Source organism: Meles meles, chromosome 7, assembly GCF_922984935.1.
Source record: "Meles meles chromosome 7, mMelMel3.1 paternal haplotype, whole genome shotgun sequence".
NCBI classification, from domain to species: Eukaryota; Metazoa; Chordata; class Mammalia; order Carnivora; family Mustelidae; genus Meles; species Meles meles.
Window position 1 is genome coordinate 122,578,499 of NC_060072.1, and position 24,391 is coordinate 122,602,889.

Below are 24,391 nucleotides of genomic sequence, written 5' to 3' on the forward strand. Positions count from 1 at the left end.
TATTAATTCTTCTCATCCATGAGCACAAAGTTTCATTCCATTTATTTGTGTGTTCACAAATAGAAGAGGATCCTTCCTATTTGCTTTGGTAGAAGGGGATCCTTTGGTAGAAGGGGATCCTTTGGTAGAAGGGGATCGCTTTGGTGTGCACTTTGAGTACCTCCTATACTCCTTTGAGGTTCCTTTCCAGGCAAATAAAACACTCCGCCAGGGTAAATCCCCTTTCCACCCACTGTGAAACCAGCTGTTCCTCATTCTGCCGAGATGAACTGATAGTCCCCTTCCAGCTCTTCATTTTGCTGCTGACCTTCGCTTCCACCTTTTCCAGGTGGGTCCACACAGACAAAACGATCCATCCTAACTCATCCTGGTGCCGTCTTTGTGCCACATCTAGTCCTATTACACAGAACAGATGGTTGGGTGTTTGTGAAATGAATGAATGCACAAGAGGGACACAGATAAAATGGGTGATGAATTTTTTCCTGATTGACTCATTGGCATGCACTCAAAAATGCATGAGGGAAGTAACAAATTGTGCTATCTGGTTTTCCTATTGAAGTTTATTTTTGCTAATTTATTTTACATTTGAAATTAGTTTTAAAGGCTTTTTGGTGGAACAGAGCTCCATATTTGCTGTTTACACAGGCTTTCCTCATGTACATTTTTTGTCCAATTACTCCGTAATCCATTTCCTTAAGCCTTGTCAGGGATAGTCTTGCCTTCTTCCGTTTCCAGTTGGACCTGAGCTTAAACAGGCTGCCCTCACAAAGAAACGGACAAAAACAGTGAAACTCGATTCAGGAAAACCTGTGCTTAGCACATTAACAAGAAAGGGACTCTTGTTATTTCTTAGCAAATTGTTATTTTTAAAAATGAAGACTACATCTCTTTGCTGCCCCAACTTGTGTGTAAATCTGGCACTGAATAAAATAAAGCCCCCTCCATGAGGCCGCAAGGTGGCTCAGTGGATGAAGCCTGTGCCTTAGGCTCAGGTCTTGATCACAGTGTTCTGGAATTGAACCCCTTGTGGGGCTCCCTGCTCATCAGGCTGTCTGCCTCTGCCTCCGCCCCTCCCCACTGCTCAAGCCTCTGTGTGTGTGTGTGTAGGTCTCTCTCAAGAAATAAATAAATAAATAAATAAATAAAATCTTCAAAATAAAATAAATTCTACCAGTTCATGCCCATTAGAATCCTAAACGATCTAAAATTTCCCCTTTAGTTTGAAAGAGTTTAGGTTTCATTCATAAATGCTGAGGGTTTTCAGCTGCCTTACCCAATAAAAAATATCAGATGAAGCCACCTTAGACTTCCTTCTTCAGGAACAGAGAAAAACAACTTGGAAAGATCCAGTCTTTTTTTTTTTTTTTTTTTTTTTTTTTTTTTAAGGAGGCTGTCTGGGTTGGAGAAGTCATGCAAGGAATCCTGTGTCAGAGCACAAGCATCCCCCTTATTTCGACTCCACAATGCACTTCATTACACGTGCCCGTGTTAGATGGTGTTCTAGATCTGAGAAGTCTCTCATGCCATGAAGTCAGGGGGTGGTGCGTTTTCCAGAAGAGGGATGCAAGAGTCCATGTACCCTGAATTTCAAAGGATACCTTTCTGCTTGGGCAAAGAGCTAACCGAATAAAAGAAACTGAGGGAACACACTTAAATTAGACATGAAACACATTTATTAGCTGCAACCATCAGGTTTCCAGAAAACAGTAATCAGCCACTGTTACATATCTTCCTCCATGGAAGCAACAGCTCTGCACGCAGAACTAACCACATACCAGCAAGTACCTCATCCTCGTGTCATGATTTGGAGAACAACGATAGAAAAGATTAGGATAGCTTGTTAAGAAAACATTTTCCCCAGGCACGTTGATTTGTTCTGGTTTTCTCTCAAAGAGCTCAGCGGATGGCTACCTCATAGGTTGGTCCTCTTTCCTTTCACCAGCCGCACTCTAAATCTAAGCACATCCTGGAAATAAAACCAAGCAGAATCAGTTGAGGGAACACAGGGATCTGTTCAGCACGAGGCAAAGTAGATTTCAAGCATCTGCCAACAGTTAAATGGAAAAACTCTGCACAGTAGTCCTCTCAACGGGTAAATCAACCATATTCTAAGACTCCAAATAATGTACTTGCCCACATCTAAAATACTGTTGACCAAACTAAGAGAGCAAGTCCCCAGAAGGTCAGCCTGTGTTATTTGGCACTGCTGTTGCCCACAGGTGTCTTCAACCGGCTGAGCACAGTGTTTGGTCACAACAGTCCACACTGCCCCTTGTCCAGCGTTCCTTTAGACACTGCCCCATTTACAGTGATCTGCTCCTAAGTGCAAATGATGGCATGAGTTATGGCTTGATTTGGGTTTTTTTTTCCCTATGTTCTTAATAAAACAATTCAGACTTTTTTTTTTCTTGTTTATTTTTGAGCCAATAGCTAGAGAAGGTGGATAAAACGGTTTTGGAATTGGACCTGACTCCAAAATGTAGCTTTTCACTCACATCACTCAGGCCAGCCTCTTGGATTTTTCAAATTCTCCCTAAGAGCGTGGAGTGAGGGGTTCTTGGGTGGCTCAGTCAGTTAAGTGTCCGACTCAGGTCATGATCTCAGGGTGCTGGGTTTGAGCCCTGTTTCAGGCTCCTCGCTCGGTGAGGAGTCTGCTGGAGATTCCCTCCCTTTCCTTCGTTTCTGCCCCCGCTTGTGTGTACTCTCTCTCCCTATCAAACAAATAAAGAGATCTTTTAAAAAAAAGTGAGAAGGGAATCCATCAGAATCCTAGAGGAGAACAAAGGCAGTAACCTCTTCGATATCAGCCACAGCAACTACTTCCAAGATATGTCTCCAAAAGCAAAGGAAACAAAAGTGAAAATAAACTTTTGGGACTTCATCAAGATCAAAACCTTCTGCACAGCAAAGGAAACAGTCAACAAAATCCCACGGAATGGTTGAAGATATTTGCAAGTGAAAGTACAGACAAAAGGTTGATATCCTGGATCTATAAAGAACTCCTCAAACTCAACACACACAAAACAGATAATCATATCAAAAAATGGGCAGCAGATATGAACAGACACTTTTCCAATGAAGACATACAAATGGCTATCAGACACATGAAAAAATTTTCATCATCACTAGCCATCAGGGAAACTCAAATTAAAACCACATTGAGATACCACCTGACACCAGTTAGAATGGCCAAAATTAGCAAGATAGGAAACAACACGTGTTGGAGAGGATGTGGAGAAAGGGGAACCCCCTTACACTGTTGGTGGGAATGCAAGTTGGTGCAGCCGCTTTGGAGAACAGTGTGGAGATTCCTCAAGAAATTAAAAATAGAGCTTCCCTATGATCCTGCAATTGCACTGCTGGGTATTTACCCCAAAGACACAGATGGAGTGAAAAGAAGGGCCATCTGTACCCCAATGTTTATAGCACCAATGGCCACAGTCGCCAAACTGTGGAAAGAACCAATATGCCCTTCGACAGACGAATGCATAGGGAAGATGTGGTCCATATACACGATCGAGTATTATGCCTCGATCAGAAAAGGTGAATACCCAACTTTTGTAGCAACATGGATGGGACTGGAAGAGATTATGCTGAGTAAAATAAGTCAAGCCAAGAGAGTCAAGTATCATATGGTTTCACTTATTTGTGGAGGATAACAAAGAACACGGAGGACATGGGGAGATGGAGAGCAGAAGGGAGTTGAGGGAAATTGGAAGGGGAGGTGAACCATGGGAGACTATGGACTCTGAAAAACAACCTGAGGGTCTAGAAGGGGATGGGGGGGTGGGAGGTTGGGGGAACAAGGTGGTGGGTATTAGTGAGGGCACATGTTGCATGGAGCACTGGGTGTGGTGCAAAAACAATGAACACTGTTATGCTGAAAAGAAAAAAAAATAACGTGATATATGTTTAAAAAATACTTCTTAGGACTTTGAGCAAACAATAAATTTCTATTATGGTTGAAAATTTAAAAAAAAGTGAGAATGACTGATGCGCTGGGATTTGGTGAAGTAAGACTAGAGATATGGAAGAGCTCTCATTACTCACAAAGAACTATGTAGCAGAAATTAATATCATTATTCTAAGTAAAGCTGAGGAACTGTATCTGCAAGACTAACATTTTGAAATAAATACAGGCGGGGCACTAGGGTGGCTCAGTCCATTAAGCATCGTTCTTTGGCTCAGGTCATGATCTCAAGGTTCTGGGATCCAGCCCCTCATTATGTTCCCCACTCAGCAGGGAGTCTGCTTCTCCCTCTCCCTTTGCCTGCCGCCATTCCTGCTCGCCCTCTCGCTCTCTCTCTCAAATAAATGAAATAAATACAGAAGGCAATCACTTACCTCAACCTGACAAACCACAAACATAATATATGCATTTTTTTCCTGCTTTAAAATTCAGAGTGTTGTACGGAAGCCCCACTTGACAAAATATGATGCATTTTAAGCACTGGACCAAGGGAGAAGGACAAGATGGTCTACCATCTACAGTGTGAAATGAGAGCCTTTGCAGATATGGCACAGAGTCATAGATGCTAAAGGGAGAAGGGGCAAGGGAGAAGTCAGATTCTTAAGCTGGGAAAGAGTTTCAGAAGATGACTCCTCATGACACAGTAGCTTAGTGCTGGTGTATGGAACTCTTCAGAGTACTGGAAGGCTCTGAAGTTATCATGACACTCAATCTCCTTGGGGGTCTCCCCCATAGGAAATGCATGCATTTATGATTAATGCGAAATAAATCATAGGATCAGCTTCTTGGTTCAGCAGCTAAAAAGGGCTCATTTACAAAGTCAAATGCTTATTTCTGCTTTGACTACAGTTTGTCTGGTGACCATCATCATCAGCTTTGAATGTTCTAGTTACAAAGAATTTACAAGTGATGTGTATTAAGTAGAAAGGGGTATGAAATAATGCCTCTATCCCCATTGATAAGCCTCAGAGGCTTCTGAGGTCTGCTCCATGAAACTCCACATGCCAACTGACCCAAACAAAACCTGCTTAGGAATGGCTTTCTGGGAGTCTCCTTGGATTTGTAGATATGTAAATACTCTGCCCTCTACAAATAAAGGAGGCCTATGGGTGAGAGCCCAAGACTCTAACTTTCCTTTTGTGGATTCAGAAGGTAGCCTTTGTCCTTCACTTGCTCTCCTCCAGATCTGTTTTCTGTTTCCACCTGTCCATCCTGGAACAGAACAGCCCGCATACCACAGGGTGGCCAAAGACATAAAAAAGCACGGGGCGCTCAGATGCCCAAGCTGGGGAAGCGCGTGCAAACTGAAATTCACTGTCATTCTTATTGGGTCTCATTAATGCTTCTGCAAGGCACCCTAAACAAAGCACATTATCCTTCTAAATTACAACAGGTATGAGAGTTGTTAAGCATCTGAAGACAAGAAGACCAAAAAGTCTTAACCTATCATCACAGAAAAACATACCTGCAGCCTGGTGTCATCTGGAATTCCATATAATGTTTTTGCCATCTCTGAAATATCCCTCTCAATGACTTCTTGACTGGTGCCTTTCACTTCAATGTAGTGGCAGTCCGCACTGGCGAAATGGCAGGAAATTGCCTGTGGAGAGTGACAGGGTTAATACTGGAAAAAACCCATTCCATTAACACCAGCAACCGAACCAGAAGACTTCTTTTAAAAAGTCAGCTCTTTCACTCAGTGTTTGATTTCTAGAATGTTCCATGCTGTCCTGTATTAGTCTCTTCAGGGTTCAGTATCTTTTTTTCCCCAGGTACAGTTTAAATCTGACTGAGAAATATAAGAGGTTTTTAGCTCCCTACGATACTTGTTTGTAAAAGGGGCGGGGAACATAATGACATGAGTAAGAGGACTTTAACTTTTTACATGTGATATTTCTAGTGTGTGGATGTCCTCAAGTCCTAAACAGGCATGTGTTCCAGGGTTCTTCACCATTTTCTTAGTCAGGGAAGTTAGTTACTCAGTTGAGTTTGTGGTGGGTTGTCCTTTCAATGGCTACGGATCATGAAAACCACCACCCACAAAAATAACTTGCAAAGGACAATAATATACACACTACCCCCTTTGAAATAAAACAGACACTTTGAGTCCAATAGCATCACATACGAACCCAATCTTGTTTCTGTCTGAAGATAAGATGGAGGTTACTTGGTTCTCCCCATTCTTGAAAAAGTTACAAGCTAATCTAAACTTAAAACTCACTTTCCTAGTTTCAGGTTAGTTCTCCTGAGGTGCCTGTCTACTGAAGGGACAGCCTGCTTTGCCCAGAACATTGAATTTCTATGCAGTGGAGTCACAAACTCCATTTCCCACAGAAGCCCCCACACCATACCAAGGAGGAGTGACACCTGAGGCCAAAGAGGAAAAGGGCACAACCATATGCAAGTGATTTTGTATTTTTTTTAAGGGTTCATAGTTTCCCAAACATTTAACTAGTTGAAAAACTATTGAAAAATTTGAAACGTGGGGGTATTAGCATTCATAGTACTTGGGGTGTTTCATGTTATATAACTTTCATTTTCATACAGTAATCATTTCATACTCAGCTTTTTAACATGGAATCTTTTAATATGTAGCTATCCTATCTCAGTTTATGATCCTGATCATGTAGCACGTGTTATAACTTTCTGACACATGTAAACGCTCAGATTATTGTCTCAGCTTCTGTTTTTTATACACACACATAAACATGAATTTCCATTTTTCATTCCACGTTGAATTTTGGGGCTAAGGATACACGATAAAGGGCCCAAGCTAGGGGCACCTGGGTGGCTCAGTTGGTTAAGTGTCTGCTTCAGCTCGGATCGTGATCCCAGGGTCCTGGGGTTGAGCCCCTTATCGGGCTCCCTGCTCAGTGGGGAGCCTGCTTCTCCCTCTCCAGCTCCCCTTGTTTGTGTTCCCACCCTCGCTATCTCTCTCTGTCATAAATAAATAACAACTTTTTTTTAAAAAGGCCGTGAAACTCTGGAACACTCAAATTATTTATGTCACTGTGGCTATACCTCTTGCTTGCACACTTCCGAGGGCCATGTTGGTAGAGAGTCCATTCTAGTCTTTCTTAAAATGCTGGCATTGTGCCCATCATGCATATATTTTTCTTTTTTTTTATTGTTATGTTGGTCACCATCGAGTACATCATTAGTTTTTGATGTAGTGTTCCATGATTCCTTGTTTGCGTATAACACCCAGTGCTCCAGGCAATCGGTGCCCTCCTTAATACCCATCACCAGGCTCACCCGTCCACCCTCCCCACCCTCTGCCCTTCTAAAACCCTCAGTTTGTTTCCAGGAGTCCCTAAATTCTCATGGTTCATCTCTCTCTCTGATGTCTCTCCCTTCATTATTCCCTTCCTTCTCCTAATGTCTCCATGCTATTCCTTATGTTCCATAAATAAGTGAAACCGTATGATAATTGACTTTCTCTGTTTGAACTTATTTCACTCAGCATAATCTCTTCCATTCCCATCCATGTTGATGCAAATCCTTTCTGATGGTTGAGTAATATTCCATTGTGTATGTGAACCACATCTTCTTTATCCATTCTTCTGTTGGAGACCATCTTGGCCCGTTCCACATTTTGGCAATTGTGGACATTACTGCTATGAACATTGGGGTGCATGTGGCCCTTCTTTTCACTACATCTGTATCTTTGGGGTAAATACCTAGTAGTGCAATTGCTGAGTCATAGGGTAGCTCTATTTTTAATTTTTTGAGGAAACTCCACACTGTTTTCCTACGTGGTTGCACTCATCTGCATTCCCACCAACAGTGTTCCAGTGTTCCCCTTTCTCTACAACTCCTCCAACATTTGTTGTTTCTTGCCTTGTCGATTTTTGCCATTCTAACTGGCAATCTTCTGGAGGATTCGGAGATACCACCTCACATCATGGATATTTTTTCAATTAGTTTTGATTTTCTAAATACTGCCCTAATATTTCATTGAACTTGAATGCTGAGGGGTTGGTTTTTTTTTTTTTTTTGGCACTGTTCCCCCACCCTCATTAAATTTTGATCCAGAAGAGTGTCTTCCTGCCTCATCTTCATTATGGCCCTGTAAAACTGATGGAAATATGAATAAATAGAGGATGAAAACTGGAAACTAACCCTTGACCTCAGGGAGACAGTGGTAGTTGGTGTGAAAACCTGGAAGGTTTCACTCAGCACCCTAACACTCCCCAATATTTAGTATGGAGAGCCATGTTCTATGGGGAAATGTAAGTCCACAGTACTGTCAGATCTGTTGAATTTTTGAGAAGCTAGAAATCTGGGACTATGAGAAATTTTGTCAGTTTTAAATCATTAGGTGTTTAAAACATTCTGAAGCTAAAAACGACTTCTGGGACTCAGGGATGAAAAATATGGCTGCCTGTGAAATCTGACGTCTGGGCAGCCAATTCAAAACATTTGGTTAGAATTGATCATGGTTTTCCAAACAACAAAGCTATTATAAACCTTCCTCTTAGTGGTTACTATGAGCTATATACATTCCAAATTTTATGATTTTTATATGTCAGCCTTTGTTTCTGCCTCCAAAAGCACAGGCTATGGGCTCCCAAGTATGTTCTTCTTCTGAAGCAATTCTATGAATGTTCATAATTCATTATCAGCAGGATGAGGATCCTGAGCTCACCTGGCTTCTTACTGATATGAGCAAAAAAGCATGAGGTAGCAAATAGATTTCCTGGTAAATAAACCAGACTAAACACCAGTTTCGTTCAATGTCACAAATCTCATGAAGTTTCACATATCTTGACATTTTTGGTTCTAATGTATTCATCGTTGGAAACTACAGTGATGAGAAAGCATACCTTCCGGTATCCTTGAGTTCTGTTCCAACCAGATCCATGGATGAGTAAAGGATGAAAGAAAACAGTGTCTCCCTTCTCCATCACAAGATGCACTCGGGGGCAGTTTTCATCATAGTCCTGAATCCCGTAGAACATTATGTTAACTCCTCCCTAGATCACAGAACAGAACCAAAACTATATTTGAGGAACCCAACGATTAAGAATTTTATCAATGACTCATTAGGAAAAGCAAAGGGTTCCTAAGTTCTGCCAAGAGAAAGACATAAAAAGATTCTTTTTTTTAAAAAAAGATTTTATTTATTTATGAGAGAGAGAGATCACAAGTAGGCAGAGAGGTAGGTGTGGGTGGTGGGGGAGCAGGCTTCCTACTGAGCAGAGAGCCCAATGTGGGGCTTGATCCCAGGACTCTGAGATCATGACCTAAGCTGAAGGCAGAAGCTTAACCCACTGAGATACCCAGGCGCCCTGAAATAAAAAAATTCTTTTTTTTAAAATAAAATGATTCTTAAAAGCAACTATAAATATGCAAACCCTTGGGGCACCTGGGTGGCTCAGTGGGTTAAACCCTCTGCCTTCCGCTCAGGTCATGATCCCGGGATCCTGGGATCGAACTCCAGGTTTGTCTCTCCCCTCAGCAGGGAGCCTGCTTCTCCCTCTCCCTATGCATGCCTCTTTGCCTGATGTGATCTCTCTCTGTCAAATAAAGAAATAAAATCTTAAAAAAATATATATAAAAAAACTTCTCAGACATCTGGTTGTAAAAATCATGGATTTGGGGGACCAAATGAAGAATTTCAAATTTCTACTTATCCGTCATTACTGAATCATAAATGAAGATCTAGACCAACTTTGTATTTTGCAGTTAACATGGGAGATCCCCTTTCCAGCATGAATCTGTAATCACACTTTCCCAACATGATATTCTTCTCCCCCATAACTTTGCCGAAATCATTCTTCTATTATTCAGGAGTACCTCTGGGAAGCAAACTCTTTTCTCAAGCCAGAAGAGACAAAATGTTCAAGTTTCCTCAGCTCAGAAAGCACTCATGTCACAACCAGAGTAAAGAAAGAATAGTACATTACAACACTGTGCTTTATTAGAACTACTTCCAATGTTAGTTATTGCTTTAAGTAATGGTTACGGGGGGACCACAGTATCCTAGTCCCCTTCATAAGACTGTCCCACATTCTTCTGGGGGAAGGATTCTTTCCTGCTGGACTGTGTTGGGACTTTCATCCAGTGTACTTCTCTCCTGGCGAGGTGGATATGTAACCTCTGCTAAGTCAATCTGACCTCCCACTGTCATCACTTTGTATCTGAACAGAGGATCGATCAAAGGCATTGGTCATGGTCAAGGTTCAACTGCCCCCACCAGGTGCCCCATCCTGACTTCCCACTGTCACACTCCCACTTTCCTGCTTACCAGAGTCAGCCAGCCTTTCCATGGACTCAGCATGTGCCTGTGCCCCTCCAAGACACTCTCTTTGGCTTAAGTCAGCCACAGCCCACTTCTGTTACCTGCAACAAACATTCCCTAAAACTCAACTCAGTTTTTCCATAAACCTCAACAGTTTATGAATCTCACAATTTCAGATTTTGTATCAGAATCCAGACTCAAAGAATTTCAGTTGGCACTATTCCTCAGAGTAAGAATTCTAACTAATTGAGACAGAAGTCCTGAAAGCCATATTCTTTGCTTCCCAGAAAAAACCCACATGCATTCTTCCCACCTGAACAACATGTGCTCTTCTGGGCTTTTCAGACTTTATTGTCTGAGGCCTACAACACTCATCGTCGTACTCTGCCTCTGGACTCCTCACTTCCAGTACCTCCTGCTCTAGATCTCAAGATTATCATTCTTGAAGAGCCGATTTGATCTCACCATTCATGGGTTCAAAAGCATTCAATAATTCAATCAATAAACCATGCAAGATACTACTCATCCTTCCCCAGAGCCTTCGCTGTTCTCTCTAGCAGGGAGGAGATGATTCCTCCGTTGACTTTATCCTGACATCTAGCAGTTAGTGGGTAAGAATTACTTGGCAGCTGATACAGGCATCTGGTGTCATGGGTGTTTATGTCTGACCTCTGCAATGAGGCTTGATGATTTTAGGTCCTAAACAGTGCCTACCAGAGATCCCCACACTGGTCAGCTTTCCAAAACTTGTTGAAAGAAAAATGATTATTCTACCTGACATCTTTGAATTTTCCCTGATCCTGGTTGCAAAACCCAAAACAATGTTTTGCTAAGAAAGGAAATGCCATCTCATTGTTAAAGTTCCGTATGGAATCTGATCTAAAATTAAAACAAAAGGGCACCTGGGTGGCTCAGTGGTTTAAGCCTCTGCCTTCGGCTCAGGTCATGATCTCAGGGTCCTGGGATCAAGCCCCGCATTAGGCTCTCTGCTCAGTGGGGAGCCTGCTTCTCTCTCTCTCTCTGCTTGCCTCTCTGCCTACTTGTTACCTCTCTCTTTCTGTCAAATAAATAAATTAAATCTTTAAAACTAAATAAATAAAAATCAAAACAAATCAATAAATATTCTGGTAAAGATTTATCTTCTAGGGCACCTCGTTGGCTCAGGGAGTCAGATATCAGACTCTGGATTTTGGGATCAGGTTATGATCTCAGGGTCACAAAATCAAGCTGCATGTTGAGTTAGTGCTCACCAGAGTCTCCATGTCCATGTTTCTCCCCGTCTGCCTCTTTCGGCCCACGCCACCTCTCACGAGTATCATGACCAAATATCATGAGCTGTCTCCCTTTATCCCTGTCTCTCTCTGTGTTTGACTCAAATAAATAAATAAATAAAATCCTAAAAAAGAAAAGGAGGGAAGAAGGAAGGGAGGAAGGAAGAAAGGAAGGAAGGAAAGAAAAAGATAAGGAACAAAGGAAGGAAGGAAGGGATTTATACCTCCCACTTGGGATAAGCATGTGGCTTTAGGTCGCCTTTGTGACTGCCCGGGAGCACACACAGGCATCCATTGTTCCGGTCGATGTGCTCCATGGCTGTCCAAACACCAACTATGTTATTGCTGGGCCTGACGGGGAAATAGTGCAGATCCTGATGCAAGGGGTGGCGGGATGTCTTCTTGCCTGAAACAGAACCTGCTGTTAAACCACTCTTGAACCTCAGAATTCATCTCCTCTGCCTGAAAACCAGATCAGTGACTATCCCTCCAAAACTCAAAGATGTGAAACCACACTACAGACAATCAGCCTGGAGAGATAAGCACCAAACTGGAATATCAAATCGACAGGGTGACTCCAGATCCTACACTTTTTTTCTGGGTCTCTGACAGCCAGGGATTCACACCATTCTCTGGCAACTCATAACATGTTACGATCTCTATTGTGCTTTATTCCTTTGTAACTCTGGTTGGTGGACAACCAGTATGTTCCCAGAAAAGTTTGGTCAACTGAAGAGAATCACCAAATTTGAACTTCCCCGTTAGCCCTCTAAGTGGCTGACCCAAACACTATCAAGTAACTAAATTAATAAAAGCCTTCCAAGAAATTCTTCCCGGAACTAAGAGCACTTGGTGGATAGTCACTATGTAGAATCAGAGATCATAGAACCACATTTACGTGGTTCCCTGTTTTGCACTCTGAACTTGGTACTGTTCCCCTATGCCCAACCCCAACCTCTCTAAGCAAGACATCCAGGGTAGGGAGATTTCGTCGTGCTACACTATAGCCTAGTCACATAAAGCTCTCCTGGCCCCTTTTTCTCCAGAAAAAGTGGAAAACATAAAGAATTCTGAAGGACCAATTTATTACTGCTACTAGAGTAGAATTTCTCAGCATGGACCAAGAGCTGTTGGCTTTAGAATTGCAGATTCTTGAGGGTGCCTGGGTAGCTCAGTCAGTTAAGCATCTCTTGATTTCAGCTCAGGTCTTGATCTCAAGGTTATGAGTTCAAGTCCCGTGTTGGGATCCACGCTGGGCATGTAGCCTATTTAAAATATTTTTTTTTTAAGTGCACATATCTGGGTTTTAGCTTCCAAATCAGTTTCTCTGGGAGTGAAATCTTAGGAGCTACATTTTAGCAAGCACAAGACATTTTAAGTCAAGTGATGTACGTGATTTATAAGAAAGCTTTAATTTTGATAATAATAATATCTTGAATCAGGAAAACAGAATTCACACCATCATTGGTGAGAATACTTAACAAAGCTTAGGGATGATAATTATAGTAATAGAAGCCTAGGATATATGAGCAGTCATGTTTATAAAACCAAACTTTTGAGAAGCAAGCTAGTCAGTTGTCCAGAAATCCAACAATAACCCTACAGTTAACATCTGAAATCGCTATTCTACCTCACTATTGTTATGATGTATGCTATTTTGAGACAAATAAAAGGACATATATATTTAGTTATACAAATTTAGCTGTTACACACACAGCTAGAGTTAGAACACCTTAAACTCTCTCATTTCCTCTTTTTTTTTTTATTGTGGTGGGGGGGCTTCTTCATAACAAATAAGAGCCCTTACCAGAATCTGGAGGTTTGTTTATCAGCATTGTATGCAGGGCCACAATATCAGGTCCAGTGAAGCACTCCACATATTTCAGAATCTAAGGGAAAAGAAGAAAAAAAGTTTGATGAGAAATCCAATGCACAAAAGTGGCACAAAGTACAAGAGCCAAGATGCCTTCATTCAACATCTGGTAGGAGCAGCTGTGTTGCTCAGTCAGTGAAGCTTCCAACTCTTGATCTGCTCAGGTCATGGTCGCACAGTCACAGGATCAATCCCTGCAGTGGGCCCTTTGTTCAGTGGGGAGTCGACTTGAGATTCTCTTCCTCTGCCCCTCCCCTCCAAATAAACAAACAAATATATATATATATATATATATATATATATATATATATATATATATTTAAAAACCACTTAGTATTTCACAACATTGCAAACAAAGCTTGAAAGCAGGAAAAAGTTGTAACAGCAAGTCTGCAACACTCTGAAATAAACAGGCTTTTCCAAGCCAGTAGAACCCTAACCAATTCAATGGAAAAGATGGTATTGAATCTCCAATTCTATCTGACTCCAAAAATGAAGCATATTCTACTGCTTTCTCATTGTTTGATCCTGTGTAGAAGGAATATTGGCAACTTGAGCAGGAAATGCTTGAAATGAAACCAAAATCCTAGAAGTCAGGCCTCCTATTTATTTGTTTATAAAGCATGTTAACTTTTGCAGTTTTCTTTGGCAGTATTTTCCTTCTTTCTTTTTTAAATCCCTAATCCCACCATGGGGCTCAAACTCAGGACCTTGATATCAAGGGTCTCATGGTCCCACAACTAATCCAGCCAGGTGCCTCTGACCAGTATTTTCTCAACCTCAGTGACACTCATGAGCCATTTTACCATTTCTATCCTACTTTACAGAGGTGCCCAATAGAGTTAGTCAATAACTTTTCCAAAATAACTTATGTCTTATCCTGATTAATAATATTCCTGAGGTCATAGGTTGGATGTGCTGGTTATTTTTTCCAATACACATGAAAATAAATACCTAACTACTAAAAGCATGACCTACTGCCTAAAAATCATTGCATGAACCAGCAGGTGCATGGTTCAGATTTTAGAGGGGTGGGAAACCTGGATGTCCCTGTCGTGCTTAATCTACCCTGTGCTGCCTCTAACTTGAAGATTTTCCTCCTTGATGGATGCACACAACATCCATTTCCAGAGCAGGACTAGAGGTTGGGAAGTCATATCCCCTCCTGTCCCCAGCCCAAGGGGCTGGACATCATAGTTGGCTTACCTGTACACAGTCTTTTTTCTGAGGCAAATTTTCTTTCTTTTTTAAAATTATTTTAAATGTGTTTTATTTTTAAGATTTTATTTATTTGTCAGAGAGAGCAAGAGAGAAAACAGTAGGTAGAGGGAGAAGCGGGCTCCATACTGATCAAGGGGCCTGATGTAGGACTTCATCCCAGGACCCAGGGATCCTGACCTGAGCCCAATGCAGATGCTTAAACAACTAAGCCACCCAGGGGTCCCATTTAAAAAAAATTTTGTTTTTAAATTTATTTATTTATTTATTTGACAGACAGGGATCACAAGTAGGCAGTTAGGCAGGCAGAGAGAGAGAGGAAGCAGGCTCCTTGCTGAGCAGAGAGCTCAATGCGGGGCTCCATCCCAGGATCCTGAGATCATGACCTGAGTTTAAGGCAAAGGCCTAACCCACTGAGCCACCCAGGCGCCCCTAAAAAAAAATTTTTTTTTTAAGTTATAAGTAACCTCCACAACCAGCCTGGGGTTCAAACTCACAACCCAGAGATCAAGAGCCACATGCTTGGGCCACTTGGGTGGCTCAGTCGGCTAAACACCTGAGTCTTGGTTTCAGCTCAGGCCATGATTTCAGGTCCAGAGATCCATCCCTATGTCAGGTTTGCGCTCAGCACGGAGTCTGCTTGAGATTTTCTCTCTCCCTCACCCTCTGACTCTCCCCCTCCCCCACCCTCTCTCTCTCTAAAATAAACACATAAATCTTAAAGAAAAAAAAGGTAGCATGCTCTACCAATGGAGCCAGCCAGGTGCCCCCCATGGGCAAATTCTCTAATACCACTTGGGGATATAATTTCTAGCATGTACTATATGCAATGTGTCCTTTAACCATTCTAAATAAATTGTTCATTAACTGTGATACATTGATGCAACACGATGTTATATAATAGTTTATAAGTATGATATAGATTAATGTATACGTGATATAGAAAGATGTGTAAGATGTACTATCAGTGTAGAAACTACACTTGTAAAGTGGATAACAAGTATGTTCCCACGTGACGTGAAAGGTGGGGGTAGACACATGCACCTGCAGAGCCACGAAAGACTTCTAGTTGAATACACAAGAAATCTCAGCGGTGAGTGGGGCTGGAGTGAGAGACTTTCCTTTGCATCTCATGCCCTTCTGGACTATGTGGATGTCTTTGTAAATTGAACTACTCTTAAAGAATATTGATTTTTTAAAAAAATGAGTTAAAATCTGAACACAAACCTTAACCCCTACGGACCAGTTCATAAGACAAAAAGAAACAAAAAAAATGAATGTCCAGTGAATAGGATCTGCAATGTCCCTCCTGTTGATTTGCCCATAGCCACAGTGAGAGAGGATCTGTCTCTAAGGCAGAATTCCTGCCCTTCGCAACCAGGAATAAGGACCAGACACCAGAGGAGGGTTCTCCATCTGCCCACTACTGTATTTGGAGCTGGATAAGTCATCATTTGGGGGAGGGGACCATTCTGCACACTATAGGATCCCTGGGCTCCATGAGCAGCTCACCCATCCACCATTCCTACCTCTACCCCGAGAGAAGCACACGGTCCCCACAGTGCGCCAACCCAACAGGCTCCAGGCACTGCCAAATGTCCGCCTCCATTTGAGAACCACGGCTCACCAACCACAAAACAGTGGGGCCAGATAAAGTGTAAGCAATTCCAGAGGCAAGCATGCAGGTGTGTTATTCACTTAAAAAGAAAATGCAGGAATGTTCTCGAACCTCAGGGAGAGTGCAGTATCTGAAGAGTTCCTTATCTTCTTGGAAATCCTGGATCTTTGAAACCGTCTTTTCATTTGGAGTAAATTCTGACTTTGCAATGGTTACATCTCTCATTATCATCATTCCCTCTGGTTTCACCTCGCCTTTGCAGATCCTTTCAAACTCGTTCCTAGAGAATTAAATTGGCAGAGGATGTCATTACTGCAGGCTCCAGGCACCTGTCTGGCTAGTTCTGGGGAAAGAGTCTCAGAGATTGAGGAGGGTGGTGTCTCTGCACCAGACTGAACTCCAGGTCAGGCTGAGTAGTTCTGAGGATGGAGACGAGAAAATGACCAGCGCAGCAGCCCCTGTCTCCTCACTGTGAGGCCGGAGCTCACTGCGGGGACTCACCTCTTCCGTAGCCTAGCAGAACAGTGAGGAACCATCTGTGATGTGGTGTACCTAAGTAATAATGGCAAATAACTTCTCTCACGCTTACCATGGGCCAAGCCCCGTTCAAAGGCATCTGTGTGTACTTCACCTTATCCAGTCCTCACAACACTAGGGCATAAATATGATTATCTTCTCCATTTTACAGGTATGAAAACAGAAGTGTAGAAAGTACATTGCTCCAGGACACACAAAAGAAGAAGTCTGGCTAACATTAAAACCAGCCAATCTGGCTTCAGAGCTCATCTTCATAACTGCTTCCCAATGAACCAGTCACTGAAAAATATCTGAACACACACGCTAATCTTACTCCCATTCCCACTGCAAATACAACATTTTTTTGTAAAACAACCAATGGTTACTGTACCGAAAGCGTTCAATATCACCATCAGACACCAAATTCTTAATGACAAGAAACCCATTTTCTTCATAAAATTTTCTCTGTTCTAGGCTTAGAACATTATTATCCCGAGTATACCTAAAGGAGAAAAAGGAATTACAAATAAGTGTAACTGAAAAATCATAACCCAACAACATGTATCAAGAGCCTGAGAAATGTTCATACTCTTCCACCCAGCATTTCTATTTTTTATTTACTCTAAGCAAATAGTCTGAACTTTTTTCTTTAAACAAGTCTAGGGGTGAGGGTTTATCTATTTTTTTTAAGTAATCTCTATACCCAAAGTGGGACTCGAGCTCACAAACCAGAGGTCAAGAGTCACATGCTCTTCCCACTGAGCTAGCCAGGTCCCTAATCTGAACATTTTTTAAAAAGTTTAAAACTAAAATGTTAACTACTACTGTTACCAAAAAATAGAAGAATCATTAATTATATCCACTCAATGGGATAGGACTCGGGCCTTAGAAATGAAGAGGTTGGGGGCCCTGGGTGGCTCAGTCAGTTAAGCATGGGCTGGTTATTTCAGCTCAGGTCATGACCTCATAGGTCTGAGATGGAGCCCCCAAATGGTCTGTGGGCTCAGCGGGGAGACTGCTTGAGATTCTCTCCCTCAGCCTCTCCCCCAACTTGCAATGTGTGCACTTTCTCTCTTAAATAAATGAATCTTTTAAGAAAATGAAGCACATATAATAGCATGTATAGTACTTATTATAATAAAATACACCTAGATTTGTGTAAAACCAAGACACAGGGTACCTGGATAGCTCAGTGGGTCGAGCATCTGCCTTGGGTTAGGTCATGATCCCAGGTTCATGGGATCCCACATCGGATTCCTTTCTCAGCAGGGAATCTGCTTTTCCCTCTGCCCCTCCACCCTGTTCCAGATCTCTCACAGGCATGCAGTCTCTCTCTCTCTCTCAAATAAATAAGATCTTAAAAAGTGTACATGAAAAAAATGCAAATAAATTAAAAAACCACATTTTTTAAGTGATTACTTTTATGTAATGGAATTGTGAATGAATTTTTTAATTCCTTTTCTTCTCTTTCAAATTTATTTGATAATGACAATGTATGGTTGTTCGGGTAGGAGACAAATTCAATAGATTTTATCCTTTAAATTGTCTAGATCATATGCTCTCAGAAGAAATCAAAGGGACAAAATCCAAGTAAGTACATAGCATATGCACAAACTCAGATCACCCAGGCCATTCTTCTTGATTGGAAATGTGGCTCTATGAGAATACTCCATGGAGATCGATGTCTTCCCTCACAAAGGTAATTTAAGATAAACCAAAGATACTAGCTAAGATAGCAATAGGACCACAAGCCATTGGCTAACTTGAATGAGGTGTAACATGTCTGAATTTGAACTAAATCAGATTATACACCTCTGGTATTTTTCCTCTTTCTGAACTTTAAAATACATATAAAATTTAAGTCGTGTTCAAATTTTTTCCTACTTCTCGTTAGAATTTGTCCTGGCAACACATGATTTGTGTAATGAATTTTTGGTAAGAATTTATTTATTCTCTGTAGAGATAGGGAGAGAGAGAGAGGACAGGGGCAGGGGCAGAAGGAGAGGGTGAAGCAGATTTCGTGCTGAGCACAGAGCCTGACCCATGATGGATCCCACAGCCCATGAGATTCATGACCTAAGCCAAAATCAAGAGTTGGATGCTTAACCCAGTGGCCACCCAGGTGCCCCTGCGTAATGAATTTTCATCAGACAAAATAAGATGTTGTATTTTATATCTTAATTACCACTAGGAAATGCTTTATACACATTGTTTGGTTAAGAATGACAATTCGATCTACTTACTGGAATTGTGGAGGATGGAAACTGTTAGGAGAAACAGCCCCTGAAGCGGAGTGGGCTACCTAGGCAGTGAATTAAGGCAAATAAAATGAAATTTATGAGTCAACCTTTTCTAGAAACAACAGTCTGCCCTGAATTAGCTCTCATCAGGGAAGACTGGGTTACACACATAGCTGTGGACAGGTACGCACGGTTGTTTACATCATCTCATTTCACAGAGCCCAGAGAAGGGGCTGGAAGTCCCAAGACCTTCATCACCTTTCCTGCTGCTCAGAGCAGGAGAATGAGACTCACAGGGCTCAGTAACTGGGTCCAAGATCATCCAGCAGAAAATGCCTCAGGCCAGACTCGACCCATACTCTTTACTTCATAGCTTTCACCAGTTTCTTCCACATACTATTCCTTCCACTAAACTGCCAAACAAATAAAAATTGTAAGGTTCAAATCTAACAGTAAGAAGAAATGTGATCTTCCAAAGAGAAATTGAATTTAGTGGGAATCCATTCTGAAATACAAGAAACCATTAGGCTTGTTACTCTTTAAAAAAAAAAAAGTCTATTAAATAGTGGCTAGGCTCTAGGGAAAGTATGATCCACATAGTTTAGTATAATTTTAACTATCTTAAAGAGCTAGAAATTCTTTCTAGTTTTCTATCCAGAGAACGACAGAAAATTTACTTAGCTTCTTCTCAATTGTTTTCATTGTTTCTTTAGCTTAGGAGTGAGTGTAAGAATGTCATAACTCATTTTTTTCATGTTTTTGTCATGTCTTTATGTAACTGGGGACAGTATAATCCTGTTTTCCTAGGCAAAGAGTTAATGACCTTTGTCAGCTACTAGCAAGATGTGGTGGTCAGAAGGCAATATTTCGGTCCACATTCTTCTCCTTACCATTGTGTGTTCTGGTGGTGTTGACTGCTTTCCTCGGAGAGTTTGTTTAATGATGTGGAAATGTTTCACGTCCTAACTACATAATATTAGTAACATGAAAAAATGGGTGCAAAAAGCTATCTCTACAGGATGGCTGTAATTATGTAAATGCACAGAAAAGAAACACACCAAAACGTTGACTGATAATGGTCCGTGAGAGTTGGAATTACAGGTAATATTTGTTTTCTTCTCGATGCATCTCTGCATTTAAAAAATGCATTGTGTTTGATGCATTAAGGCCACTGCCTTATGCCAGAACCCACATCTCTTTAGAACCAGGTAAGGCTGGGAAGAGAAGTCCACATGATTTCCAGGATTGTTTTTTATTTATTTATTTTTTTTTAGATGTTTGTTCCACAGAGAGAGAGCACAAGTAGGCAGAGAGGCAGGCAGAGAGAGAGGAAAGCAGGCTGCTTGCTGAGCAGAGAGCCTGATGTGGGGCTCGATCCCAGGACTCTGGGATCATGACCTGAGCCGAAGACAGAGTCTTTAACCCACTGAGCCACCCAGGCGCCCCCAGGATTGTTTTTAAGCCCCAGCCATCCGCACGTTCACTGACTGTTTCAGCAGAGTTGTCCAATACCAGGGTCCCTGTCCTCATCTGTCTCTTTAAATTGAAGAGTACGAAGGAGCGCCTGGGTTGCTCAGTGTGTTAAAGCCTCTGCCTTTGGCTCAGGTGATGATCCTGGGGTCCTGGGATCAAGACCTGCATTGGGTTCTCTATTCAGCAGGGAGCCTGAATCCTCCTATCTCTCTGCCTGCCTCCCAGCATACTTGTGATCTCTCCCAAATAATTAAATGAAATCTACAAAAAAAAAAAAAAAAAAAAAAAGGAGAATGAAAAGGAAAATGCCCCTAGCCATATTTCAAGTGCTCAATGGACACATGGGGCTCGCAGCAATGGATCTGGATAGTGCTGGTGTAGAACATCTCCACCATGGCAGAAGGTTGATAGGAGAGTGCTCTTCTAGGAAACACAGATGAAAAAGAAGCTCTAACCTCAACACTGTAGAGAAGCACCAGCAGGATCTGAATATTTTTTAATTATTATTATTTTTTAAGTAGGCTCACTGCCCAGCATGGAGCCCAATGCCAGGCTTGAAGTCACAACCCTGAGATCAAGAGCTGAGCCAGAATCAAGAGAGGTCTCTGAGACTGAGCCACCCAGGCACCCCAGAATTTTCATAGTAGTACCAGACTGGACCTGGAAATCTTCATTCTCGTTCCAGATACCCCCAGTCCCCATACGTTGGTGGTTCTCAACGGTGGGCATGTATCAGAAACAAGTGAGAACAGATTGCTGGGCCCCACTCCGGGGTATGTGGAGTCCACATGAGCCTGGGAATCCGCATGTCCAACCAGTTTCTGGGGGATGTTATTGTTGCTGCTCATAGGAGCATACTTTGTCAACCACTGGTTTCGTTAATTAAATGTCTTTGGTCCAAAGTTTTAATGTCTCCTGGCCTGGGTTTCTGCGTTTCCACTGGTCAAATGAGATTACATAATCACCTTGATCCGCGAAAGATTCCAGGTTGACAGTGGTTCTGCTACATCGTGGCTGGTAGTAAAAGTGAAATAAAAGTAACAAGAGACATTCGTAGAATCATTTTTAGGAAGGACGTCAGGATCCTGCACACAGCAACATAGAGCCTAATCCCATCACTTAGGGGAAAATCCCACGCAGTGTCCTCCTCGCCCCCAAAGTACCCCTTGAAAGAGAACACTTAATCGGAGAAGGAGAAACAATTCATAAAGCATCTGACGTCCGTGTCCTCTAGTGACATTTTCCAGGATACGACACGGATGGCGCACACATCGCCTCCGAGAGTAACTCCGAGACCAACCGGGAGAGATCTTATCCACTCGTGCGGTGTTCATGGACACCCTGGTGGAGCAGCAAGCACAGCTCTCCTCAAGGAACAGCCAGAGGGTGCCTGCCCGCGCCTCCTCCCAACCACCGCTGGAGCGCGCTGCTGGGAGTGTCCTCCCGCCCGCGGCGCTCCAGGCAGCCCAGCCCTCCGGTTTACAAACCGAGCGGCTGTGACTGTGCTTCGCGTGCCTCGGGCTCTGAGCGGTCAGATCATGCGCGGCCAAGTGCAGAAAACGCCACACTAGCTGAGAGCAGGCCCTCAGGAAGAACTTCCACCCTCCCTGGGCAAGGCAGGGAAACAGGCCCTAGGAGGGCCGGGAAGCCTGGGGCAGCGCCACATCAGCCCTTGAGGCCGGCATTGTCACGCGGCAGCCCCGCGGGCACGCCGGGTCGCGGGCACGCCGGGTCCCCCGCTGGGAACTTGGGGCTCCCCGCGCTGGGAACCCTCTAGCCCAGGCTCCCCTGCCTCACCGCCCCCTGGCGCCCGGAACTGCTGACACCAATACCGGACGTGGGCGCAGAGGAAGGGGGAAGAGTCGTCTGGCGGCTGTGCCCTGAGCCCTGGAAGCCAACACACTTGCAGCCGGAGACCAGCCCAGCCCAAAGGATACCTCGACTCCGGCCAAGCGGCGGCCCAGGTGTCCCAGCACCATCCGAAGGCGGGTGCCTGCGTGGGACTGGTTCATGTCTCCCGCGAGGATACGAGTCAGCCAGGCCTCAGTCTTCACTCCGACCGGAGGGCGGGGCATCGAACCGAAGGGGCCTGGCCCCGCGCTCGGAACTCTGGGAATTCCGCCTTGTAGGGCCTCCAAGGTCCAAGCACTGGGCCACCGTCCAGAGCGGACTTCGTGTCCCCGCGTCCAGCTCCTCCCCGATATCAGAGATCCTGCCACACAAAGCAGGGAAACTGATTTTGGAGGGTTTAGCAACAGGGTTAAGGTCGCCCAATGAGAAACGAGCCAAAACATGACCCACATTTCCAAACTCTTCAGTCTAGTTTACCCCACGTGTCTGTCTCTCTGCTGCTGAAGTAGCAATTCAGATGTTCAGCCCTATAAGTAATGTGCTGTTCAGAAAATGCGTTTAATATATTGGGAATCCAGTGTGAAATATTAGAAACCTGTAACGTGCTGCTCAAAAAAGGTGTTTAATTTGTTGGGAATCCAGTGTGAAATATTAGAAACACATTGGCTTTCACTGAAAAAGGAAAAAAGGTACATGAAATAAATAACTTTGTGAAACGTGTCTGATCCACATAGTCTAATATTATTTTAAATTTCCTTAAGAATTACAAGTTCTAGGGGCGCCTGGGTGGCTCAGTGAGTTAAAGCCTCTGCCTTTGGCATGGTCATGATCCCAGGGTCCTGGGATAGAGCCCTGCATCAGGCTCTCTGCTCTGCAGGGAGCCTGCTTCCTCTCTCTCTCTGCCTGCCTTTCTTCCTACTTGTGACCTCTGTCTCTCAAATAAATAAAATCTTTTAAAAACGGGGGAATAAAAAAGAACTACAAGGTCGTTTTCTTTCTTTTTTTCTAAGTTTATTTGAATAAACTTTATATAACATATGTTTTATAAAACATATATCATATATATATCAAATAAACTAAGTTTATTTGAATAAACACCCAACTTGGTGTTGGAATTCATGATCCCAGCGTGAGGAGGTACCCGTTCTACCAACCAAACCAGCCAGAAACTCCTTCCTTCTTCCCTTCCTTTCTCTTTCTCCCCCTCCCTCACTGCTTTCCTTCCTTTCCTCCATCTTCCCTCCTTTCGCTACCCCTTCTTCCTTCTTTCTCTCATTTTTTCTCTTTTCCCTCTTTTTCTTTTCTCTTCTTTCTTTCTTTCTCTGTCTCTTTTTCTTCTTTTTCCAACAGTTTAAATACTTCAGGGACAAGTAACCAGGATTCCGGCCACCATCATCAAGGTCATACACATCCATCACCTCTCAAAGTTCCCTCCCACACTCTTGCCCTCATTATTTTGTGTGTATGTGGTAAGGACACAACCATAAGATCTACTCTCTTAGCAAATTTTCAGTAGATAATGCAGCATTGCGAGCTAGGAACACTATACTGTATTGTAGATCTCCAGAACTATGTACCTAGCATACCTGAAACTTGGTAGCCTTAAACCATCCCCTCTCCATTCTCCCCTCCCTTCACCTCTAGTAACCACCATTTTCTCTGCTTCTAGGAGTTTGGCTCTTAAATTCCTCCTGTAAGTGGTAGCAGGTAGTACTAATCCTGTGATTGGCTTATTTTGCTTAGCATTGTGCCCTCAAGCTAAATCCATGTTGTCACAATGTCATTTGTTGTCACAAACTGCAGGGTCTCTTCCCTAATTAGGGTTGGATCACATTCCATTGTGTGTGCCTGCCATATTTTCTTTATCCTTTCACTTGACGACAGACGCTGAGGTTGTTGCCATATCTTGGGTCTTGTGAAAAGTGTTGCAATGAACATAGGAGTGCAGATATCTCTTTGAAATCTAATTTCAGTTCCTTTGGAACTGGAATTCAGTGGGATTATTGGATCATATGATAGATCTATCTATCTATCGATCTAAATTTTTTGAGGACCTTCCATATTGTTGACAATAATGGCTGTAAGAACTAGAAATTCTTTCTGCAAAATCTTTCCCA

At 42.8% G+C, this 24,391-nt stretch overlaps 1 protein-coding gene and 1 pseudogene across 2 annotated transcripts; both read right to left on the minus strand.

The window, feature by feature from the left end:
- LOC123946709 overlaps nt 1-22,617 on the minus strand; it is a 51,011-nt pseudogene extending 28,394 nt beyond the window's left edge.
- Nucleotides 1,881-22,470, minus strand: LOC123946707 (phytanoyl-CoA dioxygenase, peroxisomal-like). 2 transcript variants are annotated; one of them, XM_046012362.1, is made up of 9 exons: nt 22,361-22,459; nt 18,954-19,363; nt 17,102-17,212; nt 16,306-16,474; nt 13,293-13,374; nt 11,710-11,891; nt 8,797-8,946; nt 5,436-5,570; nt 1,881-1,966 (listed from the first exon to the last, which is right to left on the minus strand). In XM_046012362.1, the coding sequence occupies exons 4-9, from the start codon at nt 16,426-16,428 to the stop codon at nt 1,913-1,915; spliced, it is 726 nt and encodes a 241-aa protein (XP_045868318.1). In that variant the 5' UTR covers nt 16,429-16,474; nt 17,102-17,212; nt 18,954-19,363; nt 22,361-22,459; the 3' UTR covers nt 1,881-1,912. The 2 variants fall into 2 exon arrangements, with proteins under 2 accessions (XP_045868318.1, XP_045868319.1); XM_046012363.1 differs by lacking the exon at nt 18,954-19,363 and having other exon boundaries at nt 22,361-22,470.
- Nucleotides 22,618-24,391: the final 1,774 nt, after the last annotated feature.